The 14,785-nt window shown below is 40.6% G+C and overlaps 1 protein-coding gene and 1 pseudogene across 1 annotated transcript in view; one reads left to right on the top strand and one right to left on the bottom strand.

The window, feature by feature from the left end:
• The window catches only part of TMEM135 (transmembrane protein 135), a 245,376-nt gene extending 238,607 nt beyond the window's left edge, over positions 1–6,769 (bottom strand). The window contains exon 1 of the mRNA XM_033431910.2: positions 6,413–6,769. Coding sequence (XP_033287801.1) covers positions 6,413–6,553 — 141 coding nt within the window. The 5' untranslated portion in view covers positions 6,554–6,769. The remainder of the gene's footprint in view (positions 1–6,412) is intronic.
• A 21-nt stretch (positions 6,770–6,790) lies between these two features.
• Positions 6,791–10,052, top strand: LOC101286027 (cofilin-2-like; annotated as a pseudogene).
• The last annotated feature ends 4,733 nt before the right edge of the window (positions 10,053–14,785 follow it).

Below are 14,785 nucleotides of genomic sequence, written 5' to 3'. Positions count from 1 at the left end.
ATGACCAGAGTGGATTTGGATCCCTAACTTCTCCAGGTGTGCTTCTCTCTCTACCAAAATGAATGATTCTATTGAAGAGGATAAACTTTCCCAGATAGAGGATCACTCCATTTGATTTGAAAAGAATTTTCTAGTGACGAGGCAAAAGGAACTAATGCCGACATTGAAAAATACCTATTAAGGATCTGTTGAAGGCTTTAAAATTTTTTTAAATCAACCAAATATCCATTTTAATAAGAATCTACTGACTCAGAAACATGAATAGCAATAATTTTTATCCCCGATTTAGGATAACTAAAGGGGCAAACAATAGTAAAGAAGATTTGGCCACAGAAAAGGGTGAGTTATGAAAGTGTTTAGTACAATATGTCTTCAACTTTCAACTAGAAGTAACGTGCTGGAAGTGTGCGTTTTAATCAACAGAGATCAGCCAAAGAATACCAAGAAGTCACATAGAAAAACAAGTTCAACACACTCACAATCTCTTGTTGACGAATAGGAAAACTCATCATTTAATTGCTCAGTTGAAAGACAAAACTTACACGTCCAAAGGGATAACAACAAATCTTGTAAAAGAATCATCATTTACTTATTGACTAGAAAAATAAAATGAGCCCCCTCACCTCCACCCCTAAAGTAGGGCTCAGGGAAAAATCAAAGCGGAATTAATCCATCATATTTACAAATTCCATGATCTCCAAATGTCAAACAATTCAAATATTCTCAGCAGTTTGTATTCCTTAATGACTTTGGTCTCTCTCTTTTTTTAAGTAAAAAACAAAAACAAATGGCCTATTACCAAAAATTTCAAAAAGTCTCATTGCTGGACTCATTTTCTCTACCTGCTAAAACACTGCCTTTAAAAACTCAGGGCACACTACATGCCAGAAGCACTTCATATATTATGCCACATTTAATCCTCACCAGGGCCTCCAGAGTTAAAATTTACCGAAACTGAGGCTTAGAGTAGTTAGGTAATTTGTCTGAGGTCACCCAGCTAGTAAGTAGTGAGCTAGAATTCTAACATAGGCAATTTGATCCCAGAATCTAGGATCCTGCCTCCTAAGTCATACTGAAATACAGAAATCTGAACACCATCTTGTAAGTGGAGTTAAGCTTGAGAAGTTTTGTAGAATGACCATTTTTTCCGTAAAATAAAACTGTGTGAGAACATTAAAAAAAAAAAAAAAAAAAACTCCATCACTGAAATTTTAGTCAGTGGTTTTCAAGCCTTTTGCAACTAAAGACTGTCCATAAGTTGTTGTTGGTTTTTTTAATTCCTAAGAAATCCAACTCCTGCTTAAGTGTTTATGAACTTACACTCTAACAAGTCTGTTAAGATTATAAAATTCAAGGGGAGTAAATATTAAGTAAACATTTTTATACTCTGAAGAAGGGTGTAAACATCTGAAGGTCGCTGAAGAAGCAGGTTTTTAAATCATTCCTTCCCAAAAGTGTGAAAGGCTCTACTCTGAAATCAGCTAACGATAAATGCCAGTACCCTAATCTGGAGGTCCTGTGGAAAGACACCAGGAAAAACAAGATCTTAGAACCACCTGAGACAACTGAACAAGCTTTCCTTTTAGAAAAGGCACCTAAGAATTTGAACAGCACAGAATCCATCCTCCTAAATGGGCAACTGTGTATTCTAAATTTGCCACAAAGTACCAAGGGCACTATGCTTTCATTAATTTTAGTGGTAGTCAAGGGTTTAAACAGTTTAACAACTGTTTCATGTGAATGTGTGTAGTGATGGGAACCACTTATTGTGAATGCGTGGCAATAACTATATTCAAAATATAGCTTCCTCAGCCGCACAGCACAGGGAGATCAGCTCGGTGCTTTGTGACCACCTGGAGGGGTGGGATAGGGAGGGTGGAAGGGAGGGAGATGCAAGAGGGAAGAGATATGGGAACATATGTATATGTATAACTGATTCACTTTGTTATAAAGCTGAAACCAACACACCATTGTAAAGCAATTATACTCCAATAAAGATGTAAAAAAAAAAAAGACAAAAAAAATATGTATATAGCTTCCTGAAATACATTTTTGGTACATACTTAATTAGCATATATTACAACATATGTAGGATTCTTTTTTTAAAAAAAAAACTACATCAAGTAAATTGATGATGATGTTTTTTACAAATCGTGAAAACACAAAGATTCACTGTGAAAAGGAATAGTCCATCTGCATTTCAACATGGTTTAAGCATTAGAAGGTGAATACCAAGAATAACTGTAGATACCAAGATGAGAAAAGCATGAGAGCAGATGTATAGAACAAGAGAGTAAATCTGGGGACTTCCCTGGTGGTCCAGTAGCTAAGACCCCATGCTCCCAATGCAGGGGGCCCAGGTTCAATCCCTGGTCAGGAAACCAGATCCCACGTGCTGCAACTAAGAGTTTGCATGCCGCAACTAAAGATCCCGCATGCCGCAACTAAAAGATCCCGCGTGGGACTTCCCTGGTGGCCCAGTGGTTAAGACTTTGCCTTCCAATGCAGAGGGTGCGGGTTCAATCTCTGGTCAGGGAGCTAAGATCCCAAGTGCCTAGCAGCCAAAACAAAACATTAAAAAAAAAGAAGCAATATTGTAACAAATTCAATAAAGACTTTAAAAATGGTCCACATAAAAAAAAAAAGATCCCACACACCACAATGAAGATCCCACATGCCACAACTAAGACCAGGCGCAGCCAAATAACTAAATAAATAAATTTAAAAAAGAAATTTTTTTTTTAAAAAGAGTAAACCTGAAAGGAACAAAACGAATCAGTTTAGTACAACACACATGGTAATATTTCAAATGAAAAGCAGATATACAAGCAGATATATATATAGGCTCCAGAAAACACTCTTGACTAAAATTTTCCCCCAACCCAGCTTCCCTTAAACTTATCGTTTTCTATCAATGATGGCAACAGCATCAGACTTGAAATCCTGGAAGCATAAACAAGCCCTCACACTGCCCTAATATTCTCAGTCTCTAAGTCTGTTCGTTCTTCCTATGAAATGCCTCTCCTGTGAAATGCCTCTAAAACTGCCCTTCCATTCTCTCTGGCACTACCTTAGACCTGCCAAATACTATCTCCTCACTCCTGAATTATTCATGAATTCATTCATTCATACCTGCCCTCATTCAGACACTTCCTGAAGCACCTACTGAAGTACCGTGCTAGTTCTGAATACAAACCACCATTCTAACTAGAGGTGGAGATACAGATCATAACGAATGCACTATTTTAATAACAGCAACGCTTGGCCCCACTACATGATAGCTGCTATTCCAACACACTATTATCCATTTAAATCCTCATGACAACCCTAAGAGATGGGTATAGTTATCTTCTGCAAAGCAAGGAGACTAAGGCTCAAAGAAGTGAGATAATTTTCCTAAGATCACACTGCTAATAAGCTGCAAAGTAAGATCCCATGAGAACTGATTCTTTCTACCGCTTGAGTGAATCTACGCATCAACTCCTAAACAGTCTTTCCAATCCAGTCTACCCATTTCGACCAGATTCATCATCTGAAAGCACCATTCTGTACTTGTAACCTTTGTTCAAAAAAAAATCTCAATGGCACCTTTAGCCTGGCCTTCAGTCTTTGAGTCAAAAAAAAAAAAAAAAAAAAACACCTTTCCTTTCCCTTACTAGCTCTGAATCTTGGAAACTGCTTAATGTCTCTAATCTTCAGTTTTCCTACCTATGAAATGGAGATAAGACAGAGTTGTGTAAGGATTAAATAAGAGAAAATACGTGAAAGTTTAAGCACATGAGTGTTCAATAAATAAGAGTTGTTATTACTCATACAGCTATACACAAAACTTCTGTTTCAGCCAATCAATACATGTACTACTTCTTTTACGAAACCACTTAGATTTCTGCCTCAATTCACACTATTCTCCCTCCGCTCCATTAAGAATATGTATCCTATAAATATCTAATACATGAATCAATACATGAATCAATGTCTGTACCTCCTTATCTTCAAGGCCCAAGTCAAATGCTACTTCTTCCAAGTAGCCCTCCCTAGCCACCCTCAATGAACTTCACACCTAACTTAAGTGCCACTGAGAGAATGAGGAAGAAAAAATGCCGAATTATTCAAGACCTATTATGAACTAGAAAACATGATACATCTTCAGTGCATTATTTCACTTAATTCTCACAGAGAAAGACAAAGTAACTTGCACAAAGTCAAAGAGCTAGTAACTGATGAAGCTGAGATTCAAAATCAGAAGTGGCTGATCCCTTTTAAAAGCCCACTTCTTCCCACACCACCTTGTATCTTACCCTGGATTACACATTTAATCAACAACTACCTAACACTGACAATGAGCAAAGTGTTGGTATATGCTCTAAGAGCCCCAGCAGCCCATACAAATACAACAAACAAAACTGTCATGAAATAATGCTTATCCATACCACCTGCAGTGGACTCTAATTTTTTTCTATTCTCTTCTATGTCACTTAAACTAAAATACTGGTCAGTTCCCACTAATTTTACTTCACAAGCACCCTTGAATAGCGACCCAGCTATCTTGAATACAGATATTACAAGGCCAACTAAGATCGAGAATCTGTCCTCAAGAAGTATTTAATCTAGCTGGAGACATAATGGTAAAACACAAACTTTTCTTGACCCCCCTTGACCCCAGCCCACCTACTGGAATAGAAGGTGGGCTTCCATTGCTCATGTTCCTGTTGTCCCCCGAAATACCCTATCAGGAAACATAACCAATAAATTATCTAGGCTGTAAATATGAAAAACATCAGGCCCTCAACAAACAATTGTTGAATGAATGGATGAATGAATATGTGAGGTACAATAAAAGTGCTATGGATTTTCAGAGGGAGAAATTACATACCATAAACTCTCTCCCCACAAACCTCATAATCCTCTAAGGGAAGGAACAATCTCTGTATTACTGAATACATCAAGAGCGCAATCATGTTTGTAGATATTCTATTAAAAAAAAAAAAATTGAGCTACGGACTGGCCACAATTCATGTGGAAAAGCAGATAAACATGGATCTTGGCCAAAGAAAATCAAGGAAGACATTTACAGCTCCAATGATAAGTTTATTATCAGCCTTTACTCTAGAGCCTTACTATTCAAACTGTGGCTCTTGGTCCAGAAGTATTAATATTACCTGGGAGTTTGTTAGAAATGCAGAATCTCAGGCCCCACCCAGATCGACTGAATCAGAACCCCCATTTTAACATTCTCCCCCAGTGGATTCCTAACACACATTAAAGTTTGAAAAGCATAAGTATATATGACACAAATGAACTGGCTTCCGCAAGCTCAGAGAAAGTTACCATCTTCTCCTCTGTTATCTCTGTAATAAATAATCAGACTTTTCAAGAAGTACTACAGATATGGTCATGACACACCTTCAGGAATATTAGGGTATAAATCTAAATCATTACTCAATGAAAAGTAAGAATTGACCATCCACTGAACATTGGATGGAACTTTTAGAAAACATACCAAAAATAAATATACCTTTGCCTTCTTAGGACACAGGCTCTATTGGGCAAGAAAATAAGAGAATGAACTTCAATAGCCAAAGCAATAAATCTTTAATACCAAGGATGAGATTATTGAAAAAAAAAGAGATGCTGGTGAGAACATTTAAGAACAAACTTCTTTAACAATTCTCCATGATACAAACACGTATTTCCAAATATACTCTATTTAAAACTCCAAACTTAGATTGCCCTACAGGTAAAGCTGTGTAATGAAGGACCTACCTGACATTAAGTCAGATCTCCTAAACATTTTTCACTGACTCAAAGACTGGAACCACCCTTTAAAACACCAAGCAAAATCTCAACCAGGAGACCACTTTGTGAACTTGCAAAAACACTTGCAAAACCCTCAAGCTACGATCCTCTCATCCCAAACTGAGACAAGATCTGAGGCCACAGGGACTTGATGCCCAATATGCCCTCAAAAAAAAAAAAAAATTGGGGAGGAGGCCTCCCAAACAGGGGGAATTAGATGAGGAATGATTGCAGGCCATTTCTCATCGCCTCGCTGACCTACACCACCTCTCCACAGGGCAGGAGGGAGGGAAAATAACGCAGGCCTCTGAACTCACAATTTTAAGGGCCCCAAACTTAATCCTGAAGTTGGGAACCCATCTTCTCCCCAACAGGCATTCAGATGACAGCTCAACTTCTAATTCCCCTCCCCCTTCTCCCGCCCCCCGTAGGATCTGGGATATCCGCCCCTCGCGATCTCCCCCCATCCCACCCACCGCCGCCAAAAATACCCTGACCCCTCCCAATGAGAAATCGACACAGGGCGAGTGCCCCGGGCCCCTCCGGAGCACGACTGCACGCCCTGGCCCATTCTCCACACTAAACTCGCCCTGGGGGAGGAGCTGATGGGTCTCACCAAGTACAGGGGAGCATAGATCTTCAGGGACTCCTCCAGGGCGCCCCTGGTGATCTGCACGAAGGAGACCCCGCAGGAAGGGTGCCAAGTGTGGCCGATCTCGTAGCAGTTATGAGGGATGGACTTGCTGAGGGCCGCCATGACGAGGTGCCGCGCGCAGGGGCCGGGAGGGGGTGAGCCGAAGCTCGGCAGGGAGGAAGAGGGGCGGGCAGCGAGCGCCCAACCGCCGCGGGCTCTCAGGGCGTGCCGGGGATAGGTGCGGAATAGAGGGGAAAGCTCAAGCGAGCGAGGTTACTCTGGGCCAAAGTCCTCCGAGGTTGAGCGCTCAGAGCACTGCAGCTCGAGGGGGCGGGGCGCGCATCAGGGAGGCGGGGAGAGGCGGAGCGTGCGCGCTCCCTCAAGCGGCCTTGGCCCGGGGCGCGCGCCCGCCTCTCGGAGCCCGGCTCAGCACGGGGGCCAGAAGGTGAGAGAGCGAATCTCGGGGACGCGCCCGCCACCCCCTCCTTTAGCTCCGCGCCGGCGCGAGCGCGCCGAGAAAGATGTACAAAGATAGGAGACTTGCGTAATATTGGACTCCAGTCTCTGTCCTCTAAAAGCCCAACCAAGTAGAACTGAGAGCAGTGGAAGAAAGGGATTAAATGTCTTTGTTGGGAGCTGGTGGAGGAAGACGATTGCCAGAGGAGAGCCTGGACAACCATCCTCCTCAGAACTGCCAGCTCTGCTACCCTAGAGTGCCAGGTAATAAATAGCTAAGGCTGCCTGCTGGTTGGGACGAAACTGCTCCCAATTACTGGGCTTTCTAAGCTCTGCAGTGCCTGAGAATGCTTGAAAAATCTGTTAGCTGTGTTCTTGCACTTCCTGTATGGGGAAAGGACAGTAGTAGGTCGTCCTCTCCAAACCCTGGGCCACTGAGCAGTCCTGTCTACAACATACATCACAGGTGCTCGTCAGCCAAATATGTAACCCAGCAAGGACTCACATGCCCCAGGCTCAGAAAGCCAGACTCTGACAGGAGGTGTTTGCAGCAAAGTAAAGGTTTATTGCAGGGCGCCAAGCAAGGGGGTGGGAGACAAGCCTCAGATACACTCCCACTTGGCCTTTGAGTTAGGGGTTTCGTAAAAAGGAAAAACAAAGAGGCTAGGATTAATCATCATCTCGTGACATTTCTTTTTTTTCTTTTTTTTCTTTTTTTTTTTGCGGTACGCGGGCCTCTCACTGTTGTGGTCTCGCCTGTTGCGGAGCACAGGCTCCAGACGCGCAGGCTCAGCGGCCGTGGCTGACGGGCGCAGCCGCTCCGCGGCATGTGGGATCTTCCCGGACCGGGGCACAAACACGCGTCCCCTGCATCTGCAGGCGGACTCTCAACCACTGCGCCACCAGGGAAGCCCTCATGACATTTCTTAATTGTAGTTTCAGGAGTCAGGATGTCTCGAATTCTCAGGCCAGGTGGTCCATGGCTTCGGGGTCTGTAAGCTCATCTTGCCCTGGAGAAACAACCTGAGTTTGTACACTAATAATGATATCTATAATAGCAGTTTTAGAACATTAATGATGTTATCACAACAGCAGTTTTAGTCATCTGACTAGTTGATTAGTGTTCAGTTACCACAGGATTGAGGTCGGGGGGAAGAGAAAGGAAATTAAATTTTAGATAGAGAGATTAATCATAAACTCAGTGGGGGAACTCAGTTTTAGGGGGACTTGGCTTCAAATAGTACACATAGTAGAGGCAGCAGTGGTCTTAGAACTCATACCTGGCTAGAGAGATTGGCCAACAATTGGCATGACAAGGAACCTGTGCAGCCTATGAGTCTTATAACCCCACTAAATATCAGTTTCCTCGCCTATAAATATCTTTCTAGTTTCCTTGGAATTACAAATTCTCAAGTTTCTTAAAGCAGGAACTTGCCATTAGACTGTTTAATATTACTTTTATGTACAACCTTTAGAGGAATCCCATTCATTCATTCTACAAATATTTACTGAGCACATACTATTTTCAGGCACTGTTCTAAGCTCTGTAGATTCAGATGTGAACAAGAGAGACAAGGTTTCCACCCACCTCTCCTCTCCTTCTCCTCCTCCTAGTGCCACAGAGCTGGAGCCAGAGCTGCCAATGCAGCCCCAGGCACTATGGCTTCTGGAGTTACAGTGAATGATGACGTCATCAAAGTTTTTAATAATAGGAAAATAAGGAAATCGTCTATACAAAAGAAGATTAAAAGGAAAGAAAGAAAGGAAGGAGGGAAGAAAGAAGGTCTCTTCTGTTTAAATGATGAGAAAGGATAAATAATTGTAGAGAAAGCAAAGCAGATCTTGGCAAATGACACTGGTGATACCACAGAGGATCCCTACACATCTTTTGTGAAGTTGCTACCTCTGAATGATTGCCAGTTTGCTCTGTATGATGCCACATACAAAACAAGAGTCTAAGAAAGAAGACCTAGTATTGATATTTATATTCTGGGCTTCTAAGAGTGCACCTTTAAAAAGCAAGATGATTTATGCTAGCTCCAAAGATGCCGTTAAAAAGAAATTTACATATATTAAACACAAGTGGTGTGTAAATGGCATGGATGAGATTAAGGAGCATTCATCACTTGAAGAGAAATTGGGAGACAATGTAGTAGTCTCACTTGATGGAAAACCCGTGCTTATAAAATGACAGTCAAATGCCATCTGGGTGTTAAGGCGCTTCCACTTCTGCAGCTCAGTCAATTGGAATAGTGTTGGATTTTGTTTTGGTTTTTCCCCTTCCCCAATGGGCCCTTTCTAAACAATGAATGAAGGAAATATCATTCATTTAAGCAGCCTATCAGTGATTGCCATTAGACTGTTTAATACTATTTTATGTACAACCCAAGGAATGCTTTCCCATCATATTTTAGACAAAACAACTAGTTATATGAAAACTTAGTTATAAGTTATAAGAAAACTAAACAAGAGAATATGAGATAGATGTAATAATAATATAACAGGATAAACTAAATAAGATAATAAAAGAGGAGTACTCAGATTGAAAGTCCAGAATAACAGTGGTAAAAAGATAAAAGTTTAACTGTCTGGGGACTTCCCTGGTGGCACAGTGGTTGAGAATCTGCCTGTCAATTCAGGGGACACGGGTTCAACCCCTGGTCTGGGAAGATACCACATGCCGCAGAGCAACTAAGCCTGTGTGCCACAACTACTGAGCCTGAGCTCTAGAGCCCACAAGCCACAACTACTGAGACCACGTGCCACAACTACTGAAGCCCATGCACCTAGAGCCCGTGCTCTGCAACAAGAGAAGCCACTGCAATGAGAAGCCCGTGCATCGCAATGAAGAGCAGCCCCTGCTCGCCAAAACTAGGGAGAAGCCCACGCGCAACAACAAAGACCCAACACAGCCATAAATAAATAAATAATAAATAAATAAATGTATTAAAAAAATAGTTTGTCTCTCTCTCTCTGTCTCTGATAAATATAGACTGTCTTAAGAGGGAAGAGATATGGGAACATATGTATATGTATAACTGATTCACTTTGTTATAAAGCAGAAACTAACACACCACTGTAAAACAATTATACCCCAATAAAGATGTTAGAAAAATAAATAAAAAATAAAAAAAATATAGACAGTCTTAGTCTAAGATGGTGGCTTCATACCCATCAAGGATCCCTGACTTCTGACAGGTTGCTCTGCAGACTATTACCTGTGATTTCCATCCTAACTTATAAGTTGGCTGCTTCACCTTGAACCGTGACATCCATGTGCTAGCCAGGAAGACCAGCCAAAGAGGAAGAGAGGACATAACTTCCTCTCTTTAAGAAAACCTCCCAGGAAACCTATGCAAGCCACTTTTCCTTACAACTCACTGCCCAAATCTTAGTCACATGGCCACACTTAGTTGCAAGAGAGGCTGGGAAATGTAATCTTTTTTTATTGGTTGAACAAATGCCCAGATAATATTTCAGGTTTTATGACCAAGCGAAATGAAAAGAACACATACTGGGGGCACCCAGAAGTGTCTGCCGTAGTCCTATGCCTCTGGCTGCCCAAACATCTGGACACATCCTTTTTCCCCAGATAAACATACCCTCTCCTTCTCAAGGGGAAGAACCTAAATTTCCATCCATTTACTCCATCTTGTTCAACATCCAGGATCTTCTGTAGGATCAAATACAGCTCTCATGTTCAAGTTATCTCCCTCTTTAACATACCCAATATACAATGGTAGAATAGGAACAAGATAATCACAATTTTAAAAAAAATCTCCAATTCAAAATATGAGAGGATCAGAAACACAGCATAAACTTGTCCACAGAAATTACAGGAATAGTAATGCGTGCATAATGATAAGCATAATGTTTACCATGTGGCACAGCAAATACATACCAAGAAATAAAGAAAATTTTAAATTAAAATTAAAAGCATGCAATTTCTTTTAATTAACTGTTAAATGGAGACTTGAAGCTTGAAGATATTTGAGAAGAACACAGTTATTGTTGTCACAGGTGCCAAAAATGACAGTGCTAAAGAGTTGGATGGTGAAGGGGCAATTTCAGGCAAACTCTCGGATTCAAACAAATGGAAAGGGTACTCTCTATCTTGACTGGTGCTGCTATAGAGACTCCAGAACAGGGAGGCATTAATAAATTCTCAGGAATGATGATGTGTGCTTTAGGATTAAAACAAAAAAAATGCAAAAGGAGCAGTTTGCAATAAATCAGTAGTTTACATTTGTAAATTCCTTTATATGGTATTATAAGATATATAAGGCTGTTATTCAGAAGAAAGTTTTCTCATAATGTTGCCAATAATTTTAAGGGTAAAGTTACACATTGTACCTACATGGGCCATTTATTCCTTTTTTTAAAAAATAAATTTATTTATTTTTGTTTATTTTTGGCTGTGTTGGATCTTTGTTGCTGCACGCATGCTTTCTCTAGTTGCAGCGAGCGGGGGCTACTCTTCGTTGCAGTGCACAGGCTTCTCATCGTGGTGGCTTCTCTTGTTGCGGAGCATGGGCTCTAGGTATGCGGGCTTCAGTAGCTGCGGCACGAGGTCTCAGTAGTTGTGGCTCACGGGCTCTAGAGCACAGGCTTAGTAGTTGTGGCGCACAGACTTATTTGCTCCGTGGCATGTGGGATCTTCCCAGACCAGGGCTCGAACCCATGTCCCCTGCACTGGCAGGCAGATTCCCAACCACTGCGCCACCAGGGAAGCCGTGGGCCATTTATTCTTTTAGGTTGTATATGACCAGTAGCTTGACTGGATACTCTCTTGGGCCTTCATTGTTGCTGCTTTTCCATTAAAAAAAAAAAAAAAAAAGGCTTTAGGCTTGTTCATCAACAAGGTGAACCAGACTTTCTTCAAAGAAGATACACAGTGAATGAAGGAAGCTAATATGGCAATCTGTGGCTGAATTCAAGGGCTTTGAATACATGCCAAGCTGAAAATTGTTGCTCTTGCAAGATTCTGGCTTTCAAGATGTCTTTGAAAAAGAATGGAAGAGCTCTTTAGAGCTCAGGCAGAGGATTTAACCACACTAAATTGTTCAGCTTTACATGGAGTCATTGTAGAAATGCACATCAAGGATAGTGTAATGACAAAGCATGGCTCAAACTAAGTATGATAACCGTGGTACCTCCTAATTCCAGCAACATTCAGATACACTTTCTCTTTGTTGATACTAGGCCAGCTTTTCAAAATAGCTACATATGATTCTGACTTTCTACCAATTTTGGTTGCAAAACCTCACATTTTTCTTCACATCGTTTTATTTAAAATATTATATTCAGTTTTTAAGATGCAAATATAAATTTTTGCCCATATAAATGTTGAAAGCTGCTCTATTGAGAGATACTTAGGCTCTTTCAGTCCAAGCAGGTATTGCTTCTGCCAATACAGTTTTTTTAAAAAATTTGGGGAATTCTCATATATCAAACTCTAACCACTCCATTTTTTAAAAGCCACGCTCACTTTCTTTGAGAGTGTCAATCTTTTTGAGACAGACACTTTCCATCTTGAGCTGAGAGTCAGGAAGCTATTGGAAAATGCCCTTAAAATATTTAGAAGCCTTCTTATCAAGCCGAGAAGATCTAGAAAGAACATTCTTAAATCTTTCTACAGTCTTAAAAAAAGTCTTACAGCTGCACCCTTGCTTTAACCTTTGCCTTAAAGCAATTCCTAACCTTTTACCATCTGGACAGGCTAGGAATAAACAACAGCTTGACTTTTTAACCCGAAGAGCCTAGGTTCTTTATATTTCCTCTAAATTCTGCCTGAAAAGTGAATAGTTCTTTCATCTGATCTCTCTCTGTGTGTGTTATCACACCTAGTTTAAAAAAAAAAATTAGTTGGTACTTTCAACATTCTGCCTGGAAATTTCCTTAACCAAATGTATCCATTTGTTGGAGATATGTTCTATATTCCACAGTTCAGCAGGCAACAGTGTTGCCAAACTTTCCTCCACTACATAACAGCTACATAACAGGGATCCCTTTTTCTCTAGGCTCTGATACCTATTTCCTCACTGTCCTTCAGGCCTTAAGGAATTCCACAAAATGGCTGTCAAATCACCTTATGAAATATTCAGATACACTGCATAGAATTCCCAGTGTCTATATCAATTTGATGATGTTATCAGTACTTGGAGACAAGGGTTAGGACACCATTCTCCCCACCTCAAACTTCTACCACTCCCATCCCAGAATTTGAAAGTAAAAGATTTACGATTGTTCTTTGAGAGGAAAAATACATAAACTACATATAATAGATAGGAGTAGATATATAAAAAGGAAGGCTTCAGAGGCCAGACCAATCTATCTAAAAAATTAGAATGCAGTAATATGCCTAAAAAGTAAAGTTAATAGGATTATAAGAAGGAAAAAAAGGAGAGCCACTGAGGCAACTCAGGTATATGCCAAGGGGAGTGGAAACTACAGTCCAGGGACCTCAGGTATTCCCCAGGGACCCACTGACAAAATATCTTTCCTGTGAAATGGATTCACAAGCTCTGTTGGAAGGATAGCATTAAACATTTGATCCATCTAATTAATGCTATTTTTCTGAGAACACGTGCACCAGACAAATTTTTATTATGGTTTGACTTTCCATGCAGGTCTGTCTTGAAAGAATGGGCTTGATCATGGTAACACGGATATCCTAGTTTGAATGAGAGGGCTTTTTCCCCCCTCCCTTTCACTAAATGAATGGGCATTTTAACTTTTATAAGCTTGTTTTGGGTCACTTAGCCTATGAAACACAGAGCCTCCACTGGTGAGCTGACAAAACCAGATTTCTGACCTTGGTAGTTTATGGGTGATGAATACTGTAGTAGCCAAAAAAGGTTAGGCTATGCTGTGATACCAAATACACCCCTAAATCTTAGGGGCTTAGACTAAGAAAGGTTTATTTTATGCTCACACAAAGTCCAAAGCAGGTTGGCCAGCACTTCAGGGCAACTTCCCTCCAAGTAGTGATTCAAGGTTAAAGTTTCCTCTATCTTTAAAAAAAAAAAAAAAGTTCCTCTATCTTTACTGGGCTTTCAGTGGTCACTTTTTGTCTGTTTGTTTTTGCTTGTTTGATTTTTTTGTGCATAATTTTTAGTTGTTGTATATAGTAATGTGCAAAAATATTTAAGTGTACAGCTTGATGAATTTTTACATTTGCCTTCACTCCTAAGACAACTATCCTAAAAAAGAGTATTTCCATCATGCCAGAAGCCTCTTTTGTGCCCCTTCGCAGTTAATACACCTGCAAAGAGAGGTAATCACAATTCTGACTTCTATCACCATAGTTTTTTTTCTGCCTTTTCCTGAAATTTACATTAATGGAAGCATACATTAATATTTTTTGACATCTGGCTTCTTTCATTCAAGATTTTCTGCGTGTTGCTGTGTGTAGCTATATTTCATTATTTTTTTTATCACTGTATAATATTCTCTGATATGAACACAGCACAATTTTTCCATCCCAGGACATTTGGGTTGTTGTAAGTCTGGGGCTATTATGACTAAACCTGCTATGAACATTCTTTCACTTGTCTTTCTGTAGCATATGCTTTTGTTTCTCTTGGGACTATACCTAGGTGTGGAATTGCTAGGTCATGGGGAAGTTGTATGTTTAGCTTTAGTAGATACTCGTTTTTATTTTTAAGGGCCAGGGCTCAAAGTGGTTTATGCCACTTCTGCTTGCAACCCATTTCCAGAACCTAGTTACCTGCCCCCAACCTAACTTCAAGGGAGAATGGGAAATGTAGTCTTCCTGTGGGACCAGAAAAGGAAGATTGAAACAAGATTTGTTAAGTATCTACCCCTGTCTCTGCCAAAACACACAAACACCTGTGAGACAACAGGCTAAACTTCTCAGTTGATTCTCCTTCACCCTTG

This window comes from Orcinus orca, chromosome 8 (assembly GCF_937001465.1).
Source record: "Orcinus orca chromosome 8, mOrcOrc1.1, whole genome shotgun sequence".
NCBI lineage: Eukaryota > Metazoa > Chordata > Mammalia > Artiodactyla > Delphinidae > Orcinus > Orcinus orca.
Note: the sequence above shows the minus strand (reverse complement) of the source record. Positions and strands in the feature narration are given on the sequence as shown.